Genomic DNA, 18,276 nt, shown 5'->3' with positions numbered 1-18,276 from the left:
AAGGTTTATAGAACAGCGACATCACACTCATCATACAAAAGTCACTGTTTTTACTTGGTCTATCAAGGTCTATCAATATCAGGCGTAAGCTCGGAATATTCTCACCCATTGCCTGTACTCCCTATAAAGTACAAAGTGATTGTTGAGTCAATATAAATTCAAAATTAAATTTATAATATATAATACATATGACATTAATAACAACAAGTACTTGTGAAAACGGAAACAATTGAATTAAATCATCCAATATTCAATTGATCCACTTGAACAAAGGAAATTAAAAAAAAAAAAAAAACACTATGCTCTATTGTTCTAAATTTATATCGAAAATAGAATTTTTCAAAAATTGCCTGGTTACCAAAAATCCGTGAGAAATAAAATGGCGTTTTATCCTTCTGTGATGACATCGTTTAACAATGTATATCTCTTGTTGTGCTTTCTGATGTGGATCCCGTTCTGTAGAAGTCTCGAAGGACAAAATGTCTGTAAAAGAGTTAAAGAGTAAGTGGTTTCATATTTCACTGATCGACAAATGTATAAAAACAGAACAATGTGGTATGATTGGAAATTAGAAAACTCTCCTCCAGAGACAAATTACGTAGAAGTTAGCAACTATTTAATATGGTATATGTATAGATTATTTTACAACTGGAATAATTCTGAATTGGTCCGTGTGGTCAATATATATCTGTCATTGTGCGGCTGAAAAAGAAAAAAGGTAAATAACTTAGGCACCGGAAAACAAGTGGATTGTGTCCGAAATTTAGGTCACGTACCATCCAATCCGAACAATTATTTATCGGGTTTCTAAATTCTCAAACACGTGAAGTTCTGTGATTACTTTACTTGAACATATAGGACATGCCTGCATATTTGAAAAATCATAGATGCACTGGTATTATTGTATGAGCATAAATTGGTAATTTTGACTTTCTATCTTTATAGTGGTGGTTGTTTTTATGTGCTTCGTTCAGATCTGATGAGTCAATCCTTTTCCAACTGATTGTTACAGTTTGTTCTATTGTTGTACTTTTACACCGATGTCCCAAGTTAGGGGTAGGGTGAGAAACTCACCATATTTTCAAAGAACTTGTCCCAAGTCAGCAAATTGTATTGACGTGGTTGTTGTTCATTGCTTTCTATCATATTTGTCTTTCGTTTTTACATAAACCAGGCCGTTGATATTTTAGTTTAAATTGTTTTCCATTTTTTTTTATGTCGAGGCCTGTTATATCTTGCTTTACGGTATGGGTTTTGTTCATTATTGAAGGGCGGCGATGACACAAAGCTGCTTACATCCACGTCATCTGGTCTCTGGTGGATAGTTGTCTCATTGCAATCATACCACATCTTATTTGTATACGATTCCTAAACGAAAGAAGTCGGTAGACCAATGAGTCAAGAAGATGTGTGATAACATGTAGATTCTATAACACTTTCATTTGTTAAATATACTTCATAGATTAGACACGTGTCTGTTTTTAAATACCGGATATTCACCTCTTAGACTACTAATGAATAAGATGAGGTTTTATGTACACATAAACACTAAACTTAAAGTTTTTCAACTTACGGTGTATATAATTTATCAAACCTTCTATAGCCCACTCTCTCTTTCTCTCAAAAAAAAAAAAAAAAAAAGACACAGTGACCCAAATAATTGATAAAAAAAGATACCAGTTTCTGTAATGCAATGAAAACCAGTTGTATTTTCTGTTGTTGTTGGATTGCTGTTTTTAAGATTTATTTCTAAAATTTTATTTTTAAAAATTACTCACTTTAAAATTAGGACAGGCCAATATAATCAGTTTGCTCTAAACCGAATACGAAATATAATCTTAACTCCTATACATTTCTAGGAATATGATTGGTTAAAAGCAACCGCGTGGAGACCGTGTATATTCCATATTGGGTTAGTAGGCGGGGCTTATTTCATTACACGGTTATAGTAGTGGTGTTACGTCCCTTTATTAAAACAACACGGTGTTGAGGAACAATCTTAAAGGTTTCAACAGACGAAGAAATTGATGATGAACTATTGAAATAAATTCATAAACACACATTTAAAGCTAACAAGTTGTTATAGTTGGCATTTGTTTTTGTATAGACCAGTGGAAATATAGGTTCTTAATACTAACGATATTGAAGACTTGATCACTTTGATAGGCCTCTAGTCTAAATACCACATGTTAAGATAGTCGGTAAGATAAATTCGTAACATAGTGTGCTAGTGACCTAATACGATATATATGGGGTCAGTAAATTCCATATATATCGTATTAGGTCAGTAGCACACTATGCACAACTAATAAGATTATACGATATATAATGTAATACATTGTAATGTTGTATAATTATTTGTCTCATATATATTATAATTCAGGGCAACAGATGCAAAAAATAGAAAAGTAGATATCATAGAGTTTTTCTGTTGTGCTGGATATAAAGCTGCAAATAACAAATGTGTTGGTAAGCATTTTGTATCTTATTTTTTGTTGAGGTCTACTAAACAAATACAGATAGAACATTACTTTAAAACAGACATCTATAAAGCTCCTTGAACGTCAAGCGATTGCTGTTAAGTACATCAAAGATCATGCGCCATACATGCAAATGAAATGTTTTGATAATAAATAATTAAGAAATTAATAAATTAAAAAAAAAAAATCAATCAATCAATAAATTAATAGATCAAATATATAGATACATCAAATGAATAAATACATAAAATTGAATTTGAATATACTTGATATATTCATGCAATGATAACGTGTTTACGAACGCATAGAATTTAATTATAAATGAAAAAAATAAACTGCAAAAATGTAGGAAATACAGAAAATAAATCGATTCACTCAGGAAATCAATCTTTCATTATACTTCTTTATGGCTTTTATAGTTGAGATGTTTTCTCTAATAAAGTCACAAGTAGAAAAGATGATAACAGTCCTAGTTTAGCTACAAAATAATCACCAGACTCAAGACAGCGAATAATAAGGTGTATCAAGCTAGCGAACAATTAGCCAACGAACAATAAGAAATACGCAACAAACTGATCACGCCTAAAAACCGAAGACTTATATTAACATAAAACGTCATTTGAAATCTGATGACAATCATTTCCAGTAGAAAGACGAAATGCTACACATTTTCACAAAGACAAAATTGATTTTTTATTTATATATATATTTAAAACAACATAATTTTTCTTAAAAGCCGAGCATCTCTTATAGGATTTTCAAAATTATTTTAGCTACTCCTCTCCCTTTTGACTACCCCTTATTACAAACTGCTTGTCTTTATAATAATGAAAAACATAATACAAGTAGACCATACTTATCTTGTGTAAAGATGAAATTAAATCTACATGATGATACATACCGTTTTTTTTTAACGTCAAGTACAGAATTTTGCATCCAGAATTATAAGTTGAAGTAAAAGCTAATAAATATCCACAGTTTTCGTTTTGGTTCGATTGAACACTTGCAATTTATTCATCACATTTCAATAGGAAATGTGTTTTATATGACAGTGAGACCCAAGTAGCATGAACTATGAATTGATATGAAGATTTTAGCTAATTTAACCGACAAAATGATCAAATCCAAGATTATTACAGCTTTTCAAAAAAGGCAAGTCCCTTGCACTGATTCGAATTAACAAGAAAAGGGTGGAATCACAACAATACGAAGTATTTCAGTTTAACATTTATTTAGAACAATAATCGGGGAACGGTTCAAAGGTGGGGTATGGTGACCCTACCCCCTCCCAACTTTAATTCATTAAAAAGTCCCTACGGCAAAGCTTTTGTCCACACTAGGTACAAATGATAGGCAAATGCCTAAGGTTTCCTGGATCTAAAGACCGAGGTGGGTAAAGTTACGGATCGTCTACAACCGATGTCCAAAGTTGGGGTATGGTGACCATACCCCCTTCCCAACTTTAATTCATAAAAATGTCCCTACGGCAAAGCTTTTGTCCACACTTGGAACAAATGATAGGAAAATGCCTAAGTTTGCCTGGAACCAAAGACTCAGGTGGGTAAAGTTACGGAATGTCTACAACTGAGGTCCAAAGTTTGGGTATGGTGACCCTACCCCCTCCCAACTTTAATTCATAAAAAAGTCCCTACGGCAAAGCTTTTGTCCACACTAGGTACAAATGATTTTCTTTTCTTTTCAAACGCATATATAAGCTAGAAGATTAAATCTTATCGTTACGCTAGTTTAGTATGAACTATTGTTATTAATTGTTTCATTATTATAAAGACGCCAAACCCATCTCTAATCAGAGAACACTAAAAAGAGAAGGAATTTTAGATGCCCGGCTTTAAAAAAAAAGTTGTATTAAATAAACAGATAACTAATAAATTTTGTCTTTTGTGAAAACGAATTGCATTTCGTCTTCCTACTGGAAATGATTGTCATCAAATTTCAAAGGACGCTTCATCTTATTGCAAGTCTTCGGTTGTTAAGCATGATCAGGTTGGCGCGTTTTTTTTATTGTACCCTGGCTTGTTGTTCGCTAGCTTGATGCATCTTATTGTTCGCTGGCTTATTGTTCGCTAGCTTGAGTATGGTAAAATAATCTATACAATCCTTCAGAAAGACTGGTTAAATTTTGGTCAAATGAATATGAAAATAAAATGAAGCATTAGTGCATATCATTATAACCTAAGTTTGAATTCATTTTCATGAAATAATTATCAGGTGCAATGCCAAAAATATCAGTAAAAATTAAAAAAAGAGTGTTTAATGAAGAAGAGAAATATGAGAATCTGCCTTACATATCTTGTTGCCCCGTAACAAGCTGAGAAAGGATATTGCTCAAATCGTTATAACATTTATAGGAAAATACTTAAAGTTGGGCCAAGCTTTTGGAGTTCGTCCCTCAAATTCCTGAATTCCTGAAATTTTTTTCAAAGAGCGAAGTTAAATGTCATATATTTTTCTAACTTTATATCGAATATCTTTGCAGAATGCAGCGACTGTACTCATATAGACTGTCCACCAGGATTCTGTGGAGAAGGATGTTTGAAGCAATGTGAATGTACAATAAATGCTCATTGTCATCCTGAACAATGTTGTGTGTGTAACAAAGGTTTCTATGGACAATCATGTGACAAACGTTAGTTGTTTTTCAATGCATTGCTTAAGTGTTTTATTTTTTTAAGAACAAGTAATTGTCTTATTCACTGTATTTTGAAATAAACAACTCCGCATTACCGATACCAGGCACGTACTTTAGAACCCTCGATGCGAGCTTTGTCTGCATAAAATTTATAGGTGGCGCTCGAATCAAAATAGTCGGAAGACGAATGCCAAGTTAAAAAGCATTAAAAAGAAAAAATGCCAGAGGTGGTTAAGGCTTTATTTGCATTCTATGTAAATTCGCTCATCAAATTAAACATCTTTGGGAATTAGGATTATTTACTACAAACTAAAACCTGCAATGAATACATTTATTAATGTAACTGAAAATTTGCAAATGGCGAAGAAAAAAAGTGACTAAAACTATCAAATAATATGAATATAGCGATAAAGAAAATCAAACGTTTCTTAAAGATAAAAAAAAACATGTGGTAAAAGTAGATATGGCAACAACCCAATGACACAAGTGACAAATTATATTTAGTAACATAGTAATATTATTTTAAACATAATTATTCTATTCTGTACGCTTCTGACTGTTTACAGCTTGTGTGGGTGGAACTCATGGCGAGGGTTGTATGCACACTTGTTTGTGCTCAAAGCATTCTACATGTGACCGGTTTACGGGAAAATGTATATGTTTTGATGGATGGACAGGAGATACGTGTACAGAAGGTATTTATAAGTTTCATGACTGAATGCCTTGGGGGCTTTTCGTTTTATTTGCTGATTCAACTTTTTGGTATTCAGAATTTTTTAGATCATGGAAGACAGAGTATAGTAATATTGAAATTAGATAACTGAAAACGCTATTCGATGCAAAATCATAAAAAATAATTTCTATCGGATAAAACACCTTCGGTCAGTTTCCGCAAATACAAGATACACAAGTATGCATTTTTTTTAACGCTCAATGATATTTATTTAATACCGTTTTCAATTAATGGCGATAGTTTATGACACCTATGAAAAATAAAAGGAATGTTGTCTCTGACTGAGATCTTTTTTTAATTTTGTTTCCTTGTTTCGTTGTATATTTGTATTGTTGATTTTTTTTTATTCAATCACCAGCAATGACAATGCGTTCTTGGTAAAACAATAATAGCAAGCCGGCATTCTCACGACATATGTCTTCTCCTTTTTCTCTTTTCAAGTATGTGGTCATCTTGTTGATTACTTAAATGTGCATTTTTTTTATTGTGTTTTACTTATAAATATGTTCATAGTGTTTTCTCACGTTACCTGGAAGTTTGTTAGCGATAATAATCGAAAACCATTACAATATTTGCAACTTGACACGTAGATTTTGTTTTTTTACAGAAGGTTATTCGAATGTTACATGCTCACAAAACTGTAATTGTCGAGATACAAGATGTTCCAATAATTCAAGTGATTGTGAATGTCATTTAGGCAACTTAACAACAGCAGAGCCTGGAACAGTATCAGGTATATCTGTACATAGGCGGCCTCTTTTTAATGGAATATAAACATATTATTGACATTATTATGTATCCATAATCTTTATCAATTCCAGAAAATCTGGCATTCATAATGCGTGAGACTTTATCCAATAATCATCGGCAAACATGCACTGATGATTCCCAGACATGAATAGGGATATATTTATTAGTGTAAGATAAAATTCAGTGTATTTAAGAAAAAAGGCTACAGCTTAATCAATTTCTCCGATTTGATATAATCGCACAGTAAATTCATATCAACATAGAATAACTTGTATTTTAGTTTTTTTTTTACGATATTGTCTTTCGGTTATTGATCTTTAATCTTTTATTGCCTTAACGGTAAAGCATGACACATTAATACTTGGCCATGGTTATCTTAAATAATATGTTAATGTTACAATCATGACAAAACAAGTTCATTTTATGGACATTCAAATTCAGAATATATTACGATAAACATAATTTAAAAAATTACTGAGAATTGAAATTTTCAGTTCGACCTTAATAAATTGCTCTCAGACTTATTCACGCATCAGAAAAGTTAACCAGCTCTGATTACGTAGTTACGTTTCATATAAACTACACGCCTAATGATTAAATATCCCGTCTAATTTGGAATATTCAACTCAGAGTTTTTTCGGTCAGTCATTATACAAACAGACCCCCCCCAAACTTATTCCTGTGTATGATTATACTTTCTGTTAATAAATAAAGAAAGTAGTTAAAGAAACTAAGTTTCGAACTCCTGCGCGCAAAGTTGACCTTAGATAAATTTAGCTATTTTAAGGTCCCTTTTGGTCAAATAGCTCTTCACATGTTTAGGTATTATACACCCTTGGTTTTCAAAGTGTTTCTGATGAAAGTAAATTCAGAAAAGCGCTTTGGACACGAGAAGTTAATTGGTGGGTGTTATTTTCATTTATCAAGAAGAGATAGTAAAATAGCAAATTCTATAATCCACAACTCGCCTAACAAAATTTTGAAATAAAACTTATTATAATCAGCAAAACCTATTAGAATCAAGCAGTATAGTGGTAGAAACTATGATATATAACATTGCATAACATACCACAATTTGTGATGCAAAAGAGGGACGAAAGATACCAGAGGGACTGTCAAACTCATAGATCGAAAACAAACTGACAACGCCATGGCCAAAAATAAAAAAAAACCAAACAGACAAATAATAGTACAGATGACACAACATAGAAAACCAAAGACTAAGCAACACGAACCCCAACCTCGTAGATATTGATTTGTTACATAAACATAGATATAGATTACAATCAAAGTAAACTAGGTCACTGCGTGTTACAAAGACAAAAGTATTTGCATATTAGCTGATTACAATATATATTGTAACATGTGTAAGAAAAAGACGATATATTACCTTTTTTTCAAGAAACTGATCTTTGAAGCTTGTATGTGTATGTAGCCCTTTGTTTAATTACAGATACAGAAACTCGTCCTCATGCAACGGAAATCTTCAGTTTAATCGTAATTGCTACAATCGTATCTTGCTTATTGATAATCATCTTAGCTTTTATATCGGTAGTAATATTTATGTCAAGGAATGGTAGAACGAAGTTCCGAATAGTTGAAGCTACAACTACAGATGCGACTGGCCATTATGACGAAATACATCCTTATGACGAAATTCCAGAGGAACAACTTGAACAACTTGAACAAGTTGAACAACTTGAACGCATTCGAGAACCCTATTATTCAACACCATTGGATGTCGTCAAACTCAAGCGAACACACTCATTACCATACATAAAACCTAACAGAATAAGAGACGCACACATTGTCAGTATACCTGAGAATAAATATCCGAATGGATCTCCGAAAATGCACAAATATCTTTCATTACCAAACCTTTGCAACAAGGATATAATGAAGGCTCCATACATTGAGTTGAACATGTTAAAAGAAGTGAGACATTATAACAAGTTGAAACAGCATTCACACTATCCTACAGGAAGTGGCTATCGTCATCCCTATAATAGCTTACTGCGACCAGGGATCATCGGAAGTGGATATCTTCATCCTTATACTGCACTTAAAAAGAAAACAGAACACACAGGAACAAGTTTTGATTCAAAAACATGCGTCGAACGACCAGTCAGTGGCAAAAATAAATCAAATACGTCTGTTAATAGATCAATCAGTGACGAAAATAAATCTATTTCGTCTAATTATAGACCAGTCAGTGGCGACAATAAATCAAATACGTCTGTTAATAGACTAGTAAGTGGCGACAATAAATCAAATACGTCTGTTAATAGACCAATCAGTGAAGAAAATAAATCTATTTCCTCTATTTATAGACCAGTCAGTGGCTACAATATATCGAATACGTCTGTTAATAGACTAGTAAGTGGCGACAATAAATCAAATACGTCTATTAATAGACCAGTCAGTGGCGATAATGAATCAGTCAAAAGACTAGTCAATGACGAGAATGAATCCGTCAAAAGACCAATCAGTGACGACAATAAAACCAATAACGTCAGTCATTAACATACAGGGCATTGTCAAATAAAATAATATTATTAATTTGTTGCAGTTTTGATAATTTTTTCTAGTATATGCATTCTTGTGACACCCAACCGGTGTCCTTGGACACCGACATTTCATTCTGAAAAATTGTACGCAATTTTCGGTAATATATATATATATATATATAATAAACCTTTCTCATCAGGAATCTTAAAACTTATTGAAGGCACATATGTATAATAAGTGGTATGATAATTCGAAAAGCTCAGGTTTTTAGTCAACTGTGATACATATTGACATAAAGCTTTAAAAGTGAGTCGAAAGATACCAGAGGGACAGTCAAACTCATAGATCGAAAACAAACTGAAAACATGCCTTTAACATTACCAATGGCAGTAAGAACTCACTGGTTAAGGCGTAACATCTTTCAAGGGAATTATTTAACACTTAGGAAAAACGAGTCCGGCATATCGTAGAAACTTTAATATGTTTAAGACATATATTTCATATGCAGGTGCTCGTTGGATGTTGCGAATTAACACTCAGTTAACAATAACATTAATCTATTATAGTACATTTCTCTAAGAATTGGTAGTGCCAGTCCCGATATGCAAGTCAGTATAAGAAGCAGACCGCTCGGTTATTTCAAAATGAAAACAATTCTTTAATTTTATATAATTTATATGTTTTATGATCCGTTGTTTATATCTTTATAATCACATGTTTTGGCGTTTTAGCCTAAATAACTCTAATCATATGCTAACATCCTCGTGCCTTGGTCTCTAGGGCTAGCTTTGTCATTTGGAATCATACCACATCTTCTCGTTTTTTAAATTGCACATTACAGTCTTTCTGTTTGTAAACTGAACCAGTACAAATGAGGTAGACGATAATCAAGAGATAATCAGCAAATATAAGTAGGAAAAAAAACACAATATTATTATAAAAAAAAAAAAAACGACGAAAAGGCAAACAGCAGTCCACAAAACACTGATTAGAAAACTAAAGAGTCTGCAACACGAACCCACCAAACACTGGGGTGATCTCAGATGCTACGGAAGGGTAAGCAGATCCTGCTTGACTTGTTGCACCTGTCGTGTTGCTGGATCATTGCAATTAAATAGAGGCAACATTAGTTAATTGCTGTTCAAATCTCAGAAACCTAATATTAGGTCAGATTATGATAACAAACAAAAACATAGTGATTAGAATGAACTCCAAAGGACTTAGACTGGTTTCATCGATAGACAACACATCTCCGGTTATTCATGCATCACCACTATGTGAATAGTAAGAGCATGGACATAATGCACTATTTAATGCTGCAACCGGTCTGAATAAAGTGTCATTGGGATAATATATTCGACAGAAAATAACTAAATTTTAAATATAATCTAAAACAAATGACCGTCCCGTTGTAGTGCAATCTCTTCCGATCCCCCTTGTCTCAAAAGTCTCATACAATGTAGTAGCATGGTCAATACGGTTGGGGGATGTATGCCTATATTCCAGGGATATTATATTCATCTACATAAAACTCGCAAGTGACAGTCGAATGAAAAAAGTTGCAAAACAAGAGATTTAAAGCAGGAAAAGTATTCAAACTAAAGACGTTTTAATTTTCAAATGCTTTTCGGCAAGGCAAGTGATATATAGAATTAAGAACAATGTTGTCAGCTTGGATTTAGATAATGTTCAAAATGGACGATGTGATTTCATTCGAAGCGTGTATTTCTAGTTGAACGATTGGTACATATTCATACGGCTATGTCATGTTTACGTTCAAAATGGTGTTTTCATATCTCCCGTCGAATGGTAAACACCAATTCATCAACGTGTCATACACATTTTCATGCATATATCTTATTATGACAATCAAGTGGGTTTCTTAACAAAAGTTAAAAAATAGAAAACATCTTAGAAAGACAACCATATTGACAAGCATTCATAATTCATTGTTTCCTGAAAATTGGAAATACACTTCCCCTTGTGCCTAGAGTTTGAATCATACTTTATTAATAGTTTTTAATGCAGTTATACAATTATCAATGTCAAACAACAGTTAAAAAATATGAAACATATATGCGGAATAATACCGTTTGTGGCGTCAATTTTAAGTTCTTTAAGTGTGGAATGTCTATTATTGGACGGTCCAGGTGTTTGCATCAGACAACAAATGTCAAAAATGTAAGTGTTATTGTGTATTATCATATTTTTCAATTTAGATATTAAATTTTCCTCTGTAACAATACAAAATTAACATAAGGATATTTTTTTTGTACTTTCTGCTCATTGTATGTAATCATTAGGTTAAAAAATAGCATTCACTGAAAGTCATAATTGAAGAAAAGAGGACATAAATGTGGCTATGACAGTGAACCTTTCAATGATAACTGTGACACATATATTCCATTGACAGTTAACATAATCATGATAATTTAAATACATTAAAGCAACAAATGAGTATGGTATATGCCGTTTCATTGCTGAAACTTCAAACAAGATTTCAACATATCGAATATTGAAGCATCAGTATAAAAACGCCTAAGAGGTCATTTTTGTACAGTAAAAATAATGTAAAAAATCTGTTATGTTCTTAAGTAGGACATTGTGTTTTAACTATGTCAACACATAAATTACATAATCTAATCACAAAGGCGGTTCGTATCGACTTTTTTAACTATGTTTTAAAAAACTAGACAGAACAAAGACGATGATAAACTATTCTTGACGTGTCACTGACTGATTTCAGGACAAATACAGTGCAAAATGAGACATTTTTCTGCTGTGGTGGTTATAAAGAAGTAAATGACACCTGTGTTGGTAAGTATTAAAAACTAACCAAAGATACCAGGCTTATAATTGCTACCCCAGCAATAGATTACCTCAGCTGTATGTGGCAAAACCTTTTGGAATTTTGGATCCTCAATGCTCTTCAACTTCGTACTTTATTTGTTTTTTTTTTACATTTTTTGATTCGAGCATCACTGATGAGTCTTTTGTAGACGAAACTTGACTCTGGTAATCCTGGTATCTATGATGAGTTTAATTGATTCACCAGACGCGTGTTTTGTCTATACATCAGTGGTGGTCAAATCTGATTAGCTGGAAAGCAAAGTCAAGTACACAGTTTGACAGCACTGAAGACTAAAACATCCGAAAGGTGCGCAAATATAATAAAACTAAATAGGAGCATGGGGTTACTTAAATGAAGGATACTCATAAAGTTTAACTCTAGTGATGAAATCAATTAGAATTTTACATAGTTTTCCTGAAAGATAATATCCTTCATTTTAAAATATCTAAAATTGTCGTTTGTTTTCATTACAATATGGAGCATTTGTCTTGCTTTTTATGGTAAACAATCTGTTTTGTAAGAAAGAAACTCATGAATACAATTGTCAAGTGAAAACATAAGGACATTAAGTGTCACATAGTTAGAGACATTATAATAGTATGCTGACTCATCGTTAAGCCTGACAATGTGCTATCCTTAATTTACTTGACGTGTCTTTTTTTCTGCAGATTGTCCTGAGTGTTCATCTATGAGGTGCCCGCAGAATTTTTGTGGTGATACATGTATAGAGATGTGTGATTGTCCCGAAAATGCATACTGTGATAGCCTTTATTGCTGTGTTTGTAAACCTGGTTTCATTGGATTTTTCTGTAATAAAAGTATGTATTTTTTTTACAAATTTGAAAATATGTTTATCTACAGACTTATTCTATTTCAATCTAATGGATTTCTTTTTACTTTCTTTTTGGAACTTGCATATTAAAGCGTTTTTATCATATAATTGAAACGTACTGCATTAAAGAAACTTTATCCAGTGCTATATGATGCCATTGATAGCATGTTGATACATTATTGCAAATTGAACATGGTTTTGTTTAATTTGTACCAAAAGACTTCTTTAGCCAAAATGAAATAATATGTATCCAATAGACCATATGTAGCTCAATTTCAAAATAAGTTTGGTTTTGGTTAAGAATGTCCTTCTTACACATTTTTAATAAGTACTCAATATTTACCAACATATTGCGGTTTTTAGCCACCATCTTTTACAGGCGTTTAAAGTTGGTTATCTGTTAGGAATAAGCCATAAAAATATTTGTTTCCCAAGGTATACGTACACACATGCGGCTATGCAACTGTGAATTTAAGCAAAAATTTAAAACAATCCTAGTTTGAGGAAAATTCAGGGTAAATTGGCCCTACCTCTTCAGAAAGAAATATTATTTAAATCATGCCTAAACAACCACTCTGTCTTTGAATCCCATGTGCGATTACCAGATCACAATCTATAGCCTCGAGTACATCAAGTATTCCAAAATTTTACATAGAAGCAAATAGAAAAGTACCGAATTATATAATGTGCAAACTGGTAGTAAACAAATTTGACATTAGACCATGGAATTGAAACTGATGTGAAATGAATTAAAAAGCAAGTTGATCACCAGAGACACTACCAAAAGCTATTTAAAACGGTTACCACAGATGTCTGCCGTTATAAATGCAGTTGTTCTTCATTATTAACTTGCTAGAGTCATAACTTGTATTTGAAGAGAAAAATAGTACTTTGATGAATTAATTTTGTATTTGATTTAGCATGTTTTACTGGATCTTATGGTCCTGGATGTAGAAAAAAAATGCATCTGCCAAAGCCAGCAGATGTGTGACCCGGTAACAGGTAGCTGTACCCCGAACAGTAGAGGTAAATACTAATCAGTTTAAGTTGTGGTAGCCCGGATTTGAATGTCTAAATGTTTTTGCTTGCAATGAAACTTAAGTTGAATGAAAAGTTTTATCATAACCATAATTCTGTTTTGTATTGCACGCGCTTACCAGTTTATATCAACACAGTGTTTGCCATTTGTTCAGCAATTATACAATTTTCAACAGATTGGTTAATATAACAAAAAATCATACTAGGTTCATAAATCTGCGTTTAACAATATCATAGAGGAAACACAATAAATAAGAAAATGTAAAAGCTCTATCAGTTTTCAATTTGAACGAGGGAAACAAATATGAGAGATGCTTTTGTAAATCTTGTTCTTTTGGTATTTATTTCAGCCACTTTTGTAATTTCTATCAAATATAATAGCTCTTTTCCATCACGGAAAACACAATAAGAGGACCCTGTTTGTACATTCTATTTTCCCCATGGAACAAAATAAAAATAAAATCAGAAAAACTTCCATAATTTACATGTGTACACACACTACAGAGTTACATAAATTAGAGGCACCAACAGTGTACTGATGTTCAAATCTCATAAATCCATTAAGAAGATACAAGTCAAGATGAAAAATAGAAACTACCTTAAACTCGTAAAAGATTTCATATTTTTAAAGAATTGTATACTGAAGTATTATCATTGAATCTGTTTATTGTATAGTCGGCTTTAACATCGCAGGCATCGTAGTACTAATAGTCATTGATATCAAAAATCATTGCGTTGATTTATTAGAAATCGAAAATGCCTTTAATTGAACGTGTGGCTCTAAACAATAGAATAACGAAGGTAAACAATGAGAAGTAATGAATACTCACAACACCAGTTTAACACAATACAAGTTACTGTTTGTATTTAGGTAGTCAATTTCATTTTTTTTATTTTTAAAGTGAATTTTGATGTTATCAACCTTTATTCTACTTTTAAATTTTTAGCGGCATTTCCATGCATAGGGAAATACAAGTTTGACATTTGGTGAAAACACTTTTTTTTTCATAAACCATTGCCCTTATATTTTATTTGGTGCTTAAACGGTGACCATTTAATGTAGACACCAAGTCTTCATTTATTCAGATACATAGGGATCTCCTAAACTCCTATTATTTGAATCACGCGTCAAAATTATACTTTGAAAAACAAATATTTTCGTTAAAAGTATAAATGTGTTGCTGAAAATTTAACAATACTATTGTTGAATACATTTATTCATTTTCTTAGCATGTGAAGATGGATATTATGGACAAGAATGTAGCAACAAATGTATGTGTCAGAGGGAGCAGCAGTGTGATCAAGTCACAGGCAACTGTACTTCAAATGTGTACAAACCTGGTAAGCCTCTGGTTGACCAGACTGTAATGCATTATTTCTGAACAATAAATGGTTATCAATATAAATTTTTGAGTAATGTCACATTGAGGCCAAACCATGCAATTATGTTTTGCTGGTATTTTATTTTGTGTAAAAATTGGATATTCTAAATGAAATCTGATTGATAATCATGTCATGTCAACACTTCATATTTTATAGTTCTCATTCGGTCATGTTTTACATTTACATAATGTTTATGTACTGTTCGGTTATATATTAAATAATATAAGTCTTGAAATTAGACAAGGGATATCTTTCAAACCGTCCCTATATAAAGACTTATCAGCGACTAAGCAATACAAGATTTTAACATGGGATAAGCTACGGATGTCATCGACGGAGCAGAAATTACGACTCCGTTCATTGCATACCATTTATCTTATTTAGGTACGCGCTGATCTGTTTAGTGTATTGTCGACTGTTTTTTTTTCCGTCTCTTTCTGCATGTAAGTCATATCCTAGTCTATGGCCTAAAATATGTTGGAATTTGCCAAAACAATTGTGTTTGATGCAACATACACGTTTTTCGTTTGTGATTTTTTTGTTTCCAAATGAAACATAATTCGTTTGAAAATAAAGCTTATTACTACCTTTATACCTAACTATGGCTTTATTAATTATTTTTAAGCAATCTTTGATTTCAATATATTTTGTAATTATAAATTAAGCAACAGTGTCAGGATAGCACGTAAAAAAACTGGAGAAGCTTTATGAACAGAAAGAACTTTAAACGAATAACATTAACCAAATAAGGGAAATTTTGCCTCGAGGAGCAGGAATGTTAACGTATATTCATATTCGACTATGTTAAATTTCGATTTCATAACTTTCTATGGAATTGGGTTTGTAAAACAACACCTTAGAACATTCGCTAAGCATCTAATTTGGGTTCACAAAATGTTGAGCTTTTTTTGCCTAACGGAAGATTGTTTAAGTACAACTACTATTTAGGTATTTTTGGAACCATTGCTCGTACTGTTTTAAACATACAGACTATTACTTTCAGTAAACAACATTGTATACTGAGAATATCATAAACACCTTTGTGAAAAATAGGTGATTTTCAGATTTATATTAAATCTAATTATGGTGTCAGTAGAACATGTTTTGCTTAATCTGTAAAATGCAAAATAATATGATCACAATGAAAAAACTGTGAAACTGTTGATGAAATAGTTATAAAAAGTTCTGAATCACTTTCTAACTAATTGAAAAAGCCTTTTAGAAAACAAGAAGGCTATTTCGATCGTGTAATATCAATTTGATCTTAAATACTTTAATACATTGTAGGAAACCAACCTCAAAAGACAGAAGTATTCAAATTAATCGTAATTACTGTAATACTAGTGGCCATCGTGATTATAATTTCAGCATGAATATCAGTAGTAATAACTATTTTGAGGAATTGCAAAGAGAAATACAGAACAACAGAACCAGTGGGCTACTTTGGTGAAATAAATCCTCATGATGAAATTAGTCTTGAAGAGTTTGAAACACAGCAAGAACCGTTATATTCCACGCCATCATATGCTAACGGTGTTATGCGCCCGCGACAATCAACAGAGCGCAATGGCATAATGGAGACAACGAATATCACTGATGCTCATGCGAGATCTCATCCAGATAGAGGTTGTAAAATCCACAAGTATAGGTCCTTGCCAATCCTTAGCAGCATGCACAGATCACTTGAACAAGATAACAAGCTGAAAAGGTTCAACACAAGTAGTTGTGATCAATTAACACGGCAAACTCTCTATATAACTGAAAGTGATTACCTTAATCCTTATTGTAGTTTACTACGATCAGAAGTTAGTGGGAGTGATTATCTTAATCCATATACTACACTTCTAACGACAACCGACGAAGGAAATATCTATGAAAATTAAAGAAAAGGAGCCGGTAGACTAGCTATTATATAACCTAGTCTGTTTATAGCATTTACGAAAATGAAAGTCAGCAAATCATCAATTCATCAAAAATATCTATCTATCATATTATAAATCTTAAAAATATTGCCTACAAAAAACGATTAAGAATGGGAAATTAAAGATCGATTGTTCAGCGAACAATTGAATGTCTTTCCATTTTTCTAAAACAAAGATGCACATTAGTTTATTTTGTATTTAATAATAAAAAAATTGTGTCAGAAGATAGATTAGCTTACAGTTATTCAAAAAATATATAGTTTAGTGTCACCTGTGGAGCAGGATCTGTTTATCACACCAGAGCACCTGAGATCACCACCGGTTTTTGGTGGGGTTCGCCTTGCCAAATTTTAGTTTTTATTATTGTGTTCTGTATACTGTTGTTTGTCGTTTGGTCGTATTTAGTATTTAACCATGACCTTGTCTGTTTGTTATGGACTTTTGATTATCCCTTTGGTATCTTTCCCCTCTAGTTTTTCTTTATAAATTGAAGGAGATAACTAGACACTTCTGGTGTTAATTAACAGCTTACTCAACAGTGATTTTAAAAATATCTTTTGATTGAAGAGGATGTTCCGGTTCATTGTTCGAAAATTTCACTACTATCATTCGCTCAAAAATAAATGGATGTAATGAGGCATGAAGGATAATTTATATTTAAGTAAAGGTAACCATATTTTGTTTACCCTTCTGGACCATCTGAAGTCACCAATGGTGATGTTCGTGCTCCGCAGTCTTTAGTTTTCTATTTTGTGTTTATTGGACAGTTGTTTGTCTTTTTGTCCTTTTTTGCCATGTCATTGCCAGTTTGTCCCCAACTTATGAGTTTGAACGTCCCTTTGATATCCTCCCCCATTCATTTCGTATATGTATGTAAACAGACCACGTTTAACCCATCGAAGCAACAAAAAAAAAAAACAAACCCGAAAATATGAAAAAGCCAATATGAAGCATTCCACACACAATCGAAGACAAAAGGAGGGAGAATATACCAATAGGGTATTCACAAATTCACCACTGTCTGTTAGTAAGTCAAGCTCTAAAAGTCTAGACAGATATTAAACAACTTAATAGCGACAAAGATCTCCATTCTACACCACATAAAAACTGCTATTTCTCGTCCATTTAT

General features: G+C 32.4%; 1 protein-coding gene and 1 long non-coding RNA gene across 3 annotated transcripts; both read left to right on the top strand.

The window, feature by feature from the left end:
• Positions 1-369: 369 nt before the first annotated feature.
• Positions 370-9,177, top strand: LOC127710939 (protein draper-like). Of its 2 annotated transcripts, XM_052216895.1 has the most exons (6): positions 370-501; positions 2,384-2,469; positions 4,978-5,127; positions 5,697-5,825; positions 6,471-6,596; positions 8,067-9,177. In XM_052216895.1, the coding sequence occupies exons 1-6, from the start codon at positions 380-382 to the stop codon at positions 9,134-9,136; spliced, it is 1,683 nt and encodes a 560-aa protein (XP_052072855.1). In that variant the 5' UTR covers positions 370-379; the 3' UTR covers positions 9,137-9,177. The 2 variants fall into 2 exon arrangements, with proteins under 2 accessions (XP_052072855.1, XP_052072856.1); XM_052216896.1 differs by lacking the exon at positions 8,067-9,177 and having other exon boundaries at positions 6,471-8,060.
• Positions 9,178-11,179: 2,002 nt separating this feature from the next.
• Positions 11,180-17,264, top strand: LOC127710956 (uncharacterized). Its single transcript, XR_007986420.1, has 6 exons — positions 11,180-11,302; positions 11,868-11,938; positions 12,641-12,790; positions 13,725-13,830; positions 15,073-15,183; positions 16,513-17,264. It is a non-coding gene; the product is annotated as an uncharacterized LOC127710956 (long non-coding RNA).
• The last annotated feature ends 1,012 nt before the right edge of the window (positions 17,265-18,276 follow it).

Source organism: Mytilus californianus, unplaced genomic scaffold (genome assembly GCF_021869535.1).
Source record: "Mytilus californianus isolate M0D057914Y unplaced genomic scaffold, xbMytCali1.0.p SCAF_8, whole genome shotgun sequence".
Taxonomy (NCBI): Eukaryota; Metazoa; Mollusca; class Bivalvia; order Mytilida; family Mytilidae; genus Mytilus; species Mytilus californianus.
This window is presented reverse-complemented; position numbering and strand designations above follow the sequence as displayed.